General features: G+C 33.2%; 1 protein-coding gene across 2 annotated transcripts; it reads left to right on the forward strand.

The window, feature by feature from the left end:
- Positions 1–325: 325 nt before the first annotated feature.
- Positions 326–3,300, forward strand: LOC143584053 (uncharacterized). 2 transcript variants are annotated; one of them, XM_077066207.1, is made up of 10 exons: positions 326–427; positions 545–601; positions 688–750; positions 825–893; positions 985–1,077; positions 1,170–1,274; positions 1,970–2,047; positions 2,138–2,266; positions 2,905–2,998; positions 3,089–3,300. In XM_077066207.1, exons 1-10 carry the CDS (start codon positions 326–328, stop codon positions 3,268–3,270), a joined length of 972 nt encoding a protein of 323 aa, XP_076922322.1. In that variant the 3' UTR covers positions 3,271–3,300. The 2 variants fall into 2 exon arrangements, with proteins under 2 accessions (XP_076922322.1, XP_076922323.1); XM_077066208.1 differs by lacking the exon at positions 2,138–2,266 and having other exon boundaries at positions 329–427.
- Positions 3,301–14,802: the final 11,502 nt, after the last annotated feature.

Consider the following 14,802-nt stretch of genomic DNA (forward strand, 5'->3'; position numbering starts at 1 on the left):
AAGTGACGATCTAATTGAAGAAGGTAATTTCACTACCCACATCAAATTTATTTAAGTTGAATTCAATAGATACAATTAGATTACTGTTAATCTTGAATTTTAAAAACTGTGTACCCTGCAATTAGATTACTGTTATTTACATTGGATTAATATGTGCATACCACCTGTTCGATGAAATGCCTGTCTCAGTATTTGAGCTGATTTTTTATCTCTGTTGATAATTAAAACAGCATAGGTAAAAATAAATAATGTGATCATCTAACATGATTTTTGCATATTAAACTTGTTAAAATTAGTTTACTTTTTTAACTATGTATATGCAGCCATGGAAGCTAGAACCAACCTTGGGAGTTTGCTGAAAATTTTGCCACCCGTAGACTTTTGCTGCGTATACGGGTCGACTCTTCATCCTAATAATAATGACAAGGTTATGTTTTTAAGTTAGATTGAAGTTGCAAAGTTATTCTTTTTATATTTTTATTCATGTTTTTTTAGATTGAAGTTGCAAAATTATTCTCTTTATTTTTTGTTTGTGATATTGTAGTCATCCATGGAAGATTACATTCTCGGTGTATCAGATCCTCAGCAATGGCATTCTGAGGTAATTTACTAATTTAGTACCAGGTTTTTTATGCTTCTATGTTGTTTAATAGTTTTTAATTTTTTTTATATTTTTTAAAATCCAAGAATTTGAAAATGAACCGAGATCACTACACGTCGTGGATGGCATCTCTCGGTGGAGCAAAACTGGTTCTTTCTCTTACTAATTTTCAGTTCTGATTTTGTTTTTATAATTAAATTTATTGATTCGTTTCGGTTTTTAGATAACTAAAGCTGCAGATCATATTGGTGCTGGTGTGCACTTTAATCCGTTTGTTTCTTGGAACGACAAGGTAGTTTCTTTTTTATAATTATTAGGTGTAAGGGAATATAGTCATGTTGTATTTTGTCTTAAGATCACACTAATTCTAGAAGATGTGACAGATGTACAAATACGGTGTTGTTCGTATGGATGATTTAGTTGAAGATATGCTAAGCTGGAAGAGGTTTTATCTTAGTGGTCGCTTGCAAAAGCCCGTATGTTTTCTCGTATAACCGTTAAATGCTAACTGTCTGTTGTTATTACTATTATTATTGTAATGTTTTACTTTTCATTATTCGTTTTTCAGGTGCGTGTAATTATAGACAATAAGGAAATAACAAATACCAATTTAATTAATTTAAGGGCTGCTTCATCTGCTGCACTTCTCCTTTTGCCATCAAAGTTCACTGAGGTTTTACTTTCTCTCTCATTATTTTAAATTTAGCTGATATAGTAAACTTACATTTAAGTTATATGTTATTATTAGGCATGTAAACAAACCGATCTTTTAGTGAACTATTCGGCGGGAAGTTTATTTATTTAATAAGCAAGCGTACATGAGCACATGTCACATTTGTTATTTTTGCTGTGTGTTTGTTTATTGTTTATGTGCGTTTACATTGGTTTGTTTATATTCGTTTATGTTTGTTCGTTTACGTTCATTTATGTTTGTTTGTTTACACATTACATATTCTTTAGTACTTTTAGGCCCATTATAATTTGTTATAGTTTTGTGAAATAAAAATATCACCATTTACAATTTATATATATATATATATATATATATATATATCATACCTAGTGGATCAATTAGTCTGCTTTTTATTAATTTTTTTAGGCTCAACATATTGATGTTTGTTCAACTATGTTAAGTTGTGTTTGTTCATTTGTGATTGTTTACGTTCATGAACCGTTCACTTTTACTATTGACGAACGAGCATAAACTTACACGAGCAAAGTCAAAACACTCATTTTCTTCATGAACAAACACGAACAAGAAACTTTGTTCGTGTTCGGTCGTTTGTTCGGTTAAGGTTAAGCGAACAAACATGCTCTGTTCGTGTCCGTCCGGTTCGTTTGCATGCCTAATTATTATTTCGTTCGCAGAGAGAACTCTATGCAAAAATATGTAGCCTCTCGTACATGGGTGATTTGCGCATGCTTTTTGCAGAAGATAAAAATAAGGTGCAGATCAGGAAGTTATTTTGTTCTCAGTTTTTCCTATTGTTTTATTATCATTATTATTATTTTATTTTTTGCGTATTTTTTCCTTAGGTGAAAAAGATAGTAGAGGGACAATTTGAATTATTTAGAAATATGTACAAGCCTTTAGTTGAACAGTATGCAAGTAATCAACTGTTGAGACTCTCCTCATGTGGCGATCATCAAATGAATATATCGCAGGTTTGTTCAACGTCTCAAAATTAGGGGGTGTGCATGGGTTGGTTTTGAGCTCAAACTAAACCAAAAACAGCAAATTTGGTTTTAATATTTTGAAAGCAGTTCCCTTTTTTCGGTTTACAGAATGTTGCATTTGGTTCAATTTTACCGTTTGGCCTTGAAAATTTGGGTTCTTTGACCCAAAATATTGAATTTGGGCCTGCAACTTTGGGCTGAAAAAAAACTGGCCCAAAATAGTGAATTTGGGCATGAAATATTGGGGCGAAGAAAGACCATAATAATGAATTTCGGCCCTCAAACTTTAGGCTGAAAAATTCCCAAAACAATTAATTTGGCCCCAAAACTTTGGGCTGAATAAAAGACCAAAAATAATGAATTTGGACATGAAACTTTGGGCTGAAACTGGATAAAAATAATTTGGGCCTGAAACTTTGGGCTGAAATTGGATCAAAATAATGTATTTGGGCCTGAAATCATGGGCAATTAAACTGGCCCAAAACACTAAATTTGGGCCTGAAACTTGTGTACGAGAAAAAGCCCAATGTACTGAATTTTGGCCTAAAACTTTGAATCTAAATTTTTCGTTACTTAAGAATTAAGTGTATTATTCATTTGGTTCTAAATTGTTGTTAATTTATAAGGATTGTAGCTTATCTGCAACTTCTTCCATTGTATCTTCTCTTCCCGAGTCGGTCAGAAGCCAAATGGGAGTGAGGGCCACTGAAACGAAAGCAGGTAAACAAACCAGGTTAAGATTATTTATAAATACAAAAATAATAATTTAATCAGAAAGCCTACAATATGAACATTACGACATCCTTGAAGGTCAAATTAATAGATTAACAATCGGGTCACGGGAGGAGGCTGCAACACTCATGCAAAAGGTTTTGAGGCGCAGAGTTATGATTTCAAGCGCGAGACAGGCAGTGGCTGGTTTTATTGCGGTTGGAGCAGTTCATGGAGTTAAATATCTTGGTAAAAAGATGATGAAAGCTTGGAAATCTTAATCTATGCCGTCTTTTGTTGCCATTAGAGTTTTTTTTCTAATGTTGGTCAGCATCAGTCTTTACTTTTTTGATGATCATAGAACCATTGTAGAGTTGGTTCCTTTTAATTTAGTTTGTTAGAAGTATTATGTGAAATGGAATATAGAAAATCATTTGTTAGGGCATGTTTATACCATCTAGGCCAATTCCCCGAAAGTTTTTAAACCTGTGCTAAAACCGCAAGAAACCAGAGACTTGACATTACCTATAATGTCTTCGATCTTGGTCTCTAATTCTTCACGAAGCTTCTCAGTTCTCGCCTTCCATATCCTCCACCTCGTAATAATTAATATACCCTTAAGAATAGCCTTCTCTTTTTCTCCAAGATGCATCTTTGTGTGAAGAGTAAAGATGTCTTCAGCTGAGAAGAAGAAAAGAGGAGGCACCTTGCAGGCTTGCACCAAACTCCAATTTGATTCCAAGCCATCGTCACAAAGGAGCAACCGGAAGCACAGAGAACGCAAATCGTTGACTGCACCTCTATGCTTGATCCTTAAATAACCAGTCGTAACTCATAATCACTCTTACCACACAATGATAATACTACCCTCTCCATAAAAGAACAAATTACCATGAACCATGCACCTTGACCATCTTTTACACAACTTGTATTGTGTTTAGACATTTAAGCACCGTTCATATACAAACGAGTCAAACAAAGTCAAATCCGGTTCAGCCCAAATTGGATTGGTTTAGAAACCTGTTTCTAAACACAAACCATACAACATTGTATTTACATGAATTACCCGTGTGGTACATGGGTCTCAACTAATATGTTTATAAACCGGCTCAAAATTTTCTTATTTTGTGCCTTTATTTTTGTCTGTGCGGGTGGGTCATGGGTGACATGGACCTTTTTAAGCCTTTTGCTATCTAGAGGTAGAGATGATAAGCTTAAAGATTGTCTCTTTGTACAAGTTTTTGGCTTTTCGTTACTATACCTACTTGTCATTACATAATAATGAGTTAGTATTAGGCTATTAGTATAAGGGCCTAATGTCCCGTCAATTAGTAGTTTAATGATGTTCCTGTAAGTTCAGTCATTGTCGTTAGGGTTGTTGGTATTAAGTGTGTTCGTTTATCCAACTTGAATAGAAAACCTATAACCATTGCAATGTTTCAACCGTGTGTTGTATGTCCGTATGTCAAGTTTCATAAATGAAGTCCGATCATTCAACTTGACGTTAACGAGGCCTACAACTACAACGTATATATGATCTCTATGTGGCATCGACCTTTCGTCACTTACATTTTTTGTAATTCCTACTTTCGGCCACATCTATTTAAAACTTTTTTTACTTAACTCTTGGATATATATTTGCATATCGAAAGTTTTAGGAATCTAAAAACATGTTTTTCTCTTATAGTTTCAACACACATTGAAATCAAAATCTCAGGCATACTAGTTTCATTTTCTAACTTGATAATTATTGCTAGGGCCGCCCCAACTATAGATAAAAATAAGCAATCGCTTATGGCCTAATTATTATTATTATTATTATTATTATTATTATTATTATTATTATTATTATTATTATTATTATTATTATGCACGCATTCAGTGGTGTAAATCGTGTCTGGTTGACAGGTTTCGGGTTAATTAGCATGTTGGCTTGTCAACCCTAACCTGACTCATATGCTTAACTTATATTATGTCGTGTTGTGTCGTGTCGAATTTACTTAAAATCATGTCATGTTTTAGATCGACCCCCTTTATGTTTATTATGATAAACATAAAAATGAAGAATGCCTATTGACTTGGTTAAAATTTAAAACAATTAATTACTTCGATTCATATGAAACCTTTTTTTGTAATTTGAGTTATTTTAATTGTTTTTGTATATGCATATTTATCTCTTATTCATAACTAACAAACTTAGGTTTATATATTTGGGTTACTGTATGAATAAGTTAATTGGAATTTTGGAAGAATAGGTGAATAAAACCAATAAAGTAAAATTGTTGGAAACAATGTGTAAATAAAAAGGTTCAAAAGAGAAATTAATTTCATGATTAAAAGTTAATAGTAATTTTAAATATTTAACTTTAAATTTTAACATTTTTATGCTTGAAGTCAATACATTAACGTGTTCAAAATTTTTGAACATGTAAACTTGGTTAGCCCACTTTTAATTAGTCTTGTTCGGTGTGATACATTTTTTAAACATGTCGTGTTGCAATACCTGTATGAGAAAATGGGTTGCGCCAGCCGACCCAAAATTTATATATTCGTATCATATCATAAATTGTCGCCCCTAATATATATAATTTGTAATTGGATTGTTAAACACATAATGTTGCGCTAGTCTAATATTAAAACATCGTTTAGGTCTAGAAAGACTCGTGGGGTCACCGTAATTATAACTATTTGTAGCGGTTGTAACATCCCTTTTGATAATAATAAATAAAAGAATTTTGTGTAATTAATTGTGTGTTATTACTTACTTGTGTAGAAATGTAGAATAATAATAAGTTGAGTGTGTGCTTAGGAAAATAAAAGATGGGTTAACGGAAGGGTTATGAGTCTTAAGGTCCATAGGCTTATCCTATATAAGCACCATAAACCTCCTTAAAACCCTAAAACCGTCATTTCCATTATCCTTGCCTCCATACACACTCAAAAACACAGAAACACTCTTAACATTTCGCACCAAGATCCGGGGTGAAAAAAAGGGAAGATTTCGTGTCAAATCTTCATCAGGCAACAAGGAAAGCGCATCATGATTCACAAGTTGAATTAGATCTGAACCGAACCGAACTAAGCAGGTACGTTTTTCATTAAAAGGCTAAGTGTTTGAGGTCGGTTTGCCATGAAACTAAATAGGATAGTAAATCGGACCTTAAGGTGTAAGAAAAACATAAACTTTATAGTAAACGAGTTAGCGAGTGCGATTCAGGACGAACGGGTGACATTCAGACCCTGTTAAAGTGAGAAGGTGAAGTTGTTATGACCCAGAACTTGTTGTAGTAGTAAACGAACCTTTACGGGATGAAAGAAAACGATTATAGCTGAAAGACACCAAAACCATTTTTGAATCGTATTCTTAAGGAAATCGATTCGATTTGTTAGGAGAAAACTCGATTCGATTCGTTTAAGACAGTCGATTCGATTCGTTTAGAAATTTGATTCGGTTCGTTTGGAATTTGATTCGATTCGTTTGGGATTCGATTCGACTCAACTCGTTTAGGAATTCGATTCTATTCCTTAGGAATTCGATTCGATTTGTTTAATGAAATGCATTTTTCTAATGAATTTTTAATAAAAACTTATTAACGAAAATAAAATTTTTTCAAACTGACCTGACAGCTTAACCCCAGCCAGGGGCTCTGCCCCTTGGACCCTGCTAGGGGTTGCCGCCCCTAGGATCTAGTTTCCAGTGACGTTGCCCCCGTACCCCCTTTAGTTAGGGGTTTCAATAACCTAGAAATATGATCTGGTTAGGATTAATTAAGTGATGCTTGTTAATTGTTACACAGTTAGTCGTGTCCAGCCGAAGAGATGTTTGACCGTAAGCTCCGAGAGGAACAGGATTCGGGTGAGTTTTTAGTCCTTTTCTTCTGTTATGTTTTCGTGCTGTGTGCATACTTCTATGTGTTTAGTTAATGCACTTACCATAAGTGGTAAGTGTGTATCATATGAATGTTTTATGAATGTATTTAAATGACATAGAAAGGCAAGAGTATAAATGTGTGTGTGTGTGTGTGTGTGTGTGTGTGTGTGTATAGTTAAGTATAAAATGAAAACCCACTTGAGTTGTGAAAACTCTAGAAAGTCATTCTCAACCACATGTTTTTAATTAATGTTTAAATCTTGTGGTCCACAATTAAACTGAATAAAAAATGTAAATATAAATATAACTTTTTCTCTCTCTTTATAAAAATTACTAAAAAAATGTTAAAAAATAGCAAAACATATTTTTTTATGTTTCGATGTTTTGTATTAAATGTTACAACATATATTACATGTAACAAAATAAAATAAAATAAAAACGATGTTACATATGGTTTTCGCGGGTTTTCACAACTCAAATGGGTTTTCATTTTAACCTTACCCTATATATATATATATATATATATATATACTAAATGTATGTATGGCATCGTATGTATGGTTGTATGGTTATCCAAAGGGAGGGAACGGACCCCGATAATATCCGAGGCAGAAGGGTGTCGGACCCTGATAATATCTGAGGCAGAAGGAAACCAGGCCCTAATAATACTCGAAGAAGTAGGATGAAATGCTTTTTAAAACGTATAGATAATTATGTATGCATTAGTAGACTAAAACAAGAAAGTTTGAAAGTAATGAAGTATGTAAAAATGTAAGTATGAAGTATGAAGTATAAAGTATGTATGTATGTATGCATGCATGTTATGTATGTATGAATAAAGTATAAGCAAGTTAAGTAACTAATATGTGTCTCCAGATACATATAAGTATGTATGTGAATGAAATGCATGTTGCCTGATTAAATAGAACTCACTTAACGTAGCTGATTTTTAAGATACACGCAGACAAATAGAATGAGACAGCTGACTTGAGATGGACACATGGCATATGAAGAAGGCATGGCATTGAAGAAAAGAATGGTTTATGTTATTTCATGTTTTGTTAAAAGACTAGTTTGTGTATTGATTAAGACAAGATTGAATGTTATGTAATACATGGTTGACTTTTAATAATAGCGAACATTTTTAATTCACTCTAATATTTAGACTGTGTTTATGAGTAAATCCAACATCAAAGTAGGGTACCCGGGTCCAGGCCTTACATCGGTGTTCTTTGGGTTTGTTTTTTGGGTTTTGGGTTTTCCGGGTCGGGTTCTTTGGGTTTTAAAGTCTTAAATCTTGACCCAAAACCAAACCCAAATCTCTCATGGATTTTTCGGGTTTAGCCGTTTATGTAATTCGGGTTCGGGTTTTTTCGGGTTGGGTTTATCGGGTTTTAAGTATCCTAGAAAACAAAAAACAAATTAAAAAAAAAACTACAATGCAAAAATTAAAACAAGTATTATTCTTTGCTCGTAAGGTAAATAATCAAATAATAAACCAATATAACTTGATAAAACAATTTAAAAGATAAGTAAAACTAACTCGAACCATAATCGTCTTCAACCGGGCGTGATTTGATTGTTCGATTACGGATGCTATAAGTAATAAACGGGAAAAAAAAAATTAACAATAAACAATCAATCCATAATAGTTGGAATGACAATAGTCAATTAGGCAAGATTTTGATAACTTTAGTGTCTAAGACTTAGCTTATTGTGCAAAAATATATTTAATTTCAAAACTAAAAGTTTATTTGGGTTTTTCGGGTTGACCCGAAACTTTTAAATCAAACCCAAGAACCAACGCGGATTACTTCAGTTCGGGTTTGATTTTTTCGAGTCGGGTTAGCTCGGGTTGGGTTTCGGGTAAAACTGACTGCCCTACCTTTTTGCATATCTTCTACACAATATGGTGGATCTATGTTTGGCATTTGGGAACAAGTTTAAAATACCCTATTTTGTTTAGGTGTATTGGTTTTTATTAATCTCAACTATCATATTTTGATCGTTGTCGGTTGCAACTAACGAATTAGCTGATAACGATCCACTTTTTATCATATTAATTATTAAGTTAAGAATTAATTCCCTAATTCTGGTTCTTTGAAAACCCCGTACGTTTATTACAATTAAATAAAATTTATTATGCAAGTACAAACACAAAACCATAGATCCAAGCCTTAGAATTTTTCTTGACTTCTTGTTCTAGATCAATTTCTATGTTGACGCTTAATCCAATCTTATTGGACAATATATAATATATAATCATGGAACTTATTATAAATCTTCAAAATCTTATATTAAGAACTATAGTTATCAACGTATCTATTCTATGAAATTATGCGTGGTGATTCTACTAGGAATTTTATCATTGCTATTATTGTTATGTTACACATTTCAAGGTTTTGTAACACTTCATAAATCTTTCAGTGACAAAATTTTAGGTCATGTTTATGCTTAATTTAAGTCTAACGCAATAACAAAGACTTTGATAAAATGAAAAAAAAAATTGATACTCTAGTGATAATAGAGGCTTTGATAACTCTTGTTATCAAGGTGATCTTGCCCGAAAAGCAAATGTTGCAACCTACAATTGACATCTTCAACTTGCTTGGCACAACTTTTATATGGAGGTTATGTCGCAAAGTCTAGTTGCGTCCTACCATTTGTGAATGAGTTTTTATTTCTTTTTAAATAATTCACATGGAGTTTTAAAAAATACCCCCTTCTAAAAAGCACAAAACGATTTGTCCTTCTGATATGTAATACATTAAGAAGTATGATGCCAAATTTTGATCTAGATTGGCATAAATATGTATATATGTGTATTTTCACAATTTAGAAGTCCAAGTAAGCATGCTTATAATTAAATATAATCAACCAACAAGCATCGAGATTAAAATAATAACCATACATACATTCATGAAATGAACTAACTTCCACCTCATTCATGCTTATCTTCAAAACTTTCATAATTATTTAAAAAACACGCACACATTTTACTACTAAAGTTTAAAAGTGTATTACCAACGAGTCAGGTTTTGGCTAAATAATGAGGGTTCAAATCTTATCATGGACAAAAAAAAAGTTAAAATTTAGGGTATTACATTAAAGAGTGTGAGTTTGTTGTTTCCTAACCATGTACCAACTATTGCTCACCATTGATACCAGAATTAGTAATCATATAATTACTATGATTTGTAAACCGAAATTAAAATGTACATGATGAGTACTCTTCATCAAAACTGTGAACACTGTGAAACAAGTAATATAAGAATATCCGTTAAGTAATCAATATGCCTAGATGAAAACCCTAACCCATGTTTTATATAAAGGATCGAATGATATATTCGTTAGTGGATGCCAACAATGTTTTTGCATTGAGATTTAGTTTCTCCTAAGACTTTATATATGGCACAACCTCCTGGTTTGTTGACTCATTGACCACACAATGGCTGCCTTCTACACAAGGCCCCTATATGTTGTCTCAAATAAGTCAAAGAGCTTGGTTTTCTAAGAGCACACGATGAAATTTCCATTTGTCCGGATGATGTGTCACTGCAAGTCCGCAACAAACATGAGGTTACAATAATTCATAATTGTGTGCCCAAGTCCATGGCTGCAAACCTGCAGCAAACATATAGTGTAGGTCCCACCCATCTTATACACACATACTATATATACATATACATATAAATACATATTTAATATTTTTAATGAGGTTTGTGAAGGTGGTTGTTGTGAAAAAATGTTACGGTTTTTAAGAAAAGTTTGGAATCTGATGTGACAATGATGTGTCAGTTTGTATAGGTTTATAATTATGGATGCTCTAACAAACAACATACAATTGCTCGTTCGAGTAGTGATGCTGAATATTATGCTCATATACCATGTGAAAAACTAAACAACTAATACAATAAAATTTCCATATTGATTGTACAGTTTTCACGAAAACCTAAATAAAAATGATAAGGAAAACATGACATTTTCTTGAGGAATCATGAAAATTAAAACAAGTCAAATACTGGCATAGGCACTTAATTATTATTTCTGTTGAAATCCAATGTTTCTAACCCACAACCTGATTTGACATGCCTGTGATTGTAACTGAATTAACTACTTTAGAAACTAGCTAGCTTCTTCATCTTCTTGGTTTGTTTAACATTTATGGGTCCACTGAAAAAGGGTTTTGGAGAAGCAATCACCTTATTTTCACTTAGTTTTCTTGAGTGGCTGATCTTGATAATCTTCTTCGGTTTTGCGGTTGTGTTCTCGCCTGTTCCTTCGATCGTAGGAATCAAGTACCAAGCAATCGAAGTGCATATAATCGCCATAGATCGTCCAAAAAATATCAAGAAAACCATCACCAAAATAATAAACAAAGGCAAATTATAAGAAGGCATCCACCACTCCTCCAACTTTCTTTTCAAATTCAGTTTCCATTGATCAAGCTTGTTAATCTTCTTCGTTACACCGATCACATCTCCAGGAGGTTCTGAATTATTCCGACGATGATCCAACGCTGAAGAACCTTGCAACTTAGGAAGTGGAGAACCTTTGTTGTCTTTAAGGCTGTTTTTCTTATGATGATCCTTCTCATGTTTCCTAGGATCTTTTATCCTCATAACAATGGGCTTCACATCGTTGGAATCCGAGTACATGAATCGAACAAATGAGATGTATTGTGACCCCTTTTGGGTGAAGATCTTTCGCTTCTTGTCTTCAAGATCAGCCAAGAGAGATTGAAACTTATCTAGCCCACGATTCGAATACGGGTTCTCGTTGTATAATTCTTTGTTCCAGCTGCAACATGACATATGGCTTTTGGTTTTTCTTGGAGGTGTAGGGGATGGGGATGGCCAAAGAAAATCAAAATCATCTTCTTCTTGGTTTTTAAAAGAGCTGCAAATGAAGGACATGGATCTTTGTTCTGTAAGGTTAGCTTGTTTTCAAAACCTTTTTGGTGTTTATGTATGTGTTGTACTTATGACATGTGGGATGACTTTCAATTGTGCCCATAGACTCCAAACTTTTTGTGGGAAGTGTGGGGTATTCTAAATAAAATGGGAATTTTTTTTTCTTAAAATATTATTCTTTTTCTATAATTCTATTAGAATCATGATGACACATATTATACGTTTTTGTAAGGGGGTGCTTGTATTCTTTATTTTACCTCATAATTTTTTATTAAGTTTAGAAGTTACAAAAGTATAATTTATAGAGCCTTTCCTCTCACAATAAAAGTCATCCCAAACACCTTATTACTTTTAAAAAAGTTAATAAGCTATAAGTTGGTGAAAATAAGAAATCCCAGACACCCCCTAAGACTCACAAAATCACATATATGTAAGCATTTAAGTTGAACTGAATTTTGCCAAATAGAAAATTATTCTATTCTTAGCAAGCATACTGACTCTTTGATTTTGTGGTGACAGCAAGAAAAAAGTAGTCAAGACAAAGATTGATGATAAGAATGGTTTGATGGAACTCTTCTGGAATAGACAAAGGGTAAAACAGGAAATTTAGTGATTTGAAGAAGCATCTAAATGACTTTTGGCCAGAGAAAAATTAATAGTAACATGATTTTGTAAAATAATCAAAAACATTGTTGAGGGTGTTTGTTCATTCCTTTTCGGGGACCCGGCGAATGGTGGAACAAATAAAAGTTTGTTAAGTTTTTCGGTTTATAGGTAAAATTTAAAAGTTGTAGTTCAAAATTGACTAATTCTAATAAAATATTATTAATATCCAAAAGGAAAGATGTATGGCGGTTTTTGTACAGCTGTTTAGTAGTTGTGCATCAATATCTTTTATTATACAACACAAATTCCATACATCTTTTTCATAGTAATGATGTAGTAATGATGCACGGACTTGTTTGTTTCATAACTAACATTATGTTGAAATACGTAAGAGCCTTATATAGTAGAGATGTTAGAAAGAACCAGTTTCAAACCAGTAAGCTGATATAAAAACCGGCCGCATAACAACCCAAAACCGGTTTGAGCCAAACCCATTTCAAACCAAACCATTGATGCGAAAAAAGCGGTTAAGTAGTTTCCAACCGTCGGGACAAGATTAACAGCTATATGACCTTTTCTAGACCGTGAAGGTCAAATTTGACCTCTCTTTTTATTTATTTATTTATTTATTTATTTATTTATTTATTCTTTTGGTCTTTTGACCCCTAAGACTAGTATAATATATGTTGGGTGTCTTGGTTGTGTCACACCGAACATTAAAAAACATACTCTCTTTTTTATCTGAACGACATATTTCATTAGACAAAGGCAAACTAACAAAAAGCTAGAATCAAATAAAACAACAATTTAAAAAGAGAAATTACATCCATCTTTCAAATTTAAAGCTTTACTAATTTTTATCTATAGAAAAGCCAAAGAATTGATAGCCTACATCAACTTTGAAACCTGCGTCACCTTGTCGTATATGGCTTCATTTCTCATCTTCCACACCGACAAACTGTCATGATAATTCCTTGAAAAACATTTTTCGTTGCTGCAAAGAGGAACAGACTTGTGAATATTAAGATCACGAACTGAAAAGGAGAAAATTGGGGGGGGGGGGGGGGTGCACCAACAACTCACCTAATACCAATAAACTAGGAGGCCGAGTAAATGATTACTGTTCTCGAACGACTCTTTACAAAGTTTACAATTAACCAAATCAATGGGAACATTCCTAAAAGCAAGAGCCACCCTGGTGGTCATATGATCCATCTTCGCTTTCCAAACCAAAATATTCAATTTTTCGGAAGCCCGCTATTCCATATCATTACAAACGGATTGCTTTTTAAGATTTCTGAAAATATTGGATCAAAGAAACTTCGGTGATGGATGTAGGTCATGTTCTCATCAATGAAGATCCAAGACAATTGTTTTTGAAATTGCTTTTTTTTTTTATTTTTTTATTAAACACATACCATGAATCCATGATTGATAGGTTGAACTTGCAATTGGAATTGCTCAAATTGTTGACATGTTTTGTATTCGTGTATTTTGATTTTGGACCTATTTTTGGGTTTTTGGAATTGATGGCCATACTAATTAAATTGGAAGTGGGTTTTTTTTTTTTTTTTGAATTTTGTATTGGATGGCCCAATGTTAACCATTTTTTCACGGCCCGTGAACATATATCAAGTCACCATTTTTTCCAAACCCATAAAAGCATCATGGGCATATCACTTAAACCGGTAATCACTCATCACTAGAGGTGCACAACAGTTGTTTTGTTCTCAAACTGGTTCAGTTTGAAATCGGTGTTGGCCTTGATTAGCAAAAGCTGGATCAGGTTCTTATGAAACAGCTTCGCGTTTTGAACTGGTTTCCGAGCGGAAAAGGATCGGTTCTGTTTGAAATGGTTTTCGGTTTCAATATAGATGTTCTCAAACCGATAACAAACAGGCGGTTCGTTTGTCAACACCACCCTTTTGGTTCGATTAATTTGTTTAAATTGGTTATCATTTCATCACAAGATTTAATTGGTAGCTGAACCAGAATTGATTTAATGGGTAATTTACTAGTTTTATCATTTGATTTGTTTTCACTCCAATTTTTATGACAAATTTACAAATCAAACACCTCAATCTTCAAATTCCTATTCATTTTACAAAATCCCAAATTTTTAAGGACGAAATTGATGGAAGGCTCCTGCCTCCTTGTATTTTTATACATATACCACAACTAGACTTTCAGTATTCTAGATCCCTGAAATAAAAAACAATTTATCAGTATGCATCAAAAACAACTTTGGGTCATTGGCAACATGACAACATGTACAACCAATTTTACCTCTATGTAATGTTTTTATTTCGCCTTTTTATTTGTAATAAACCACAACCCGAATTAACTCATTTACAAGTAAATAGTTCAAAATCGCCGCCACCAGTTCACATTATACAAACCCCGGATCGTCGGTGTTAATAGAT

The sequence above is a fragment of the Bidens hawaiensis genome, unplaced genomic scaffold, assembly GCF_021521415.1.
Source record: "Bidens hawaiensis isolate Kalapana, Puna unplaced genomic scaffold, B.hawaiensis_p1.1 tig00032780_1, whole genome shotgun sequence".
In the NCBI taxonomy this organism is placed as follows: domain Eukaryota; kingdom Viridiplantae; phylum Streptophyta; class Magnoliopsida; order Asterales; family Asteraceae; genus Bidens; species Bidens hawaiensis.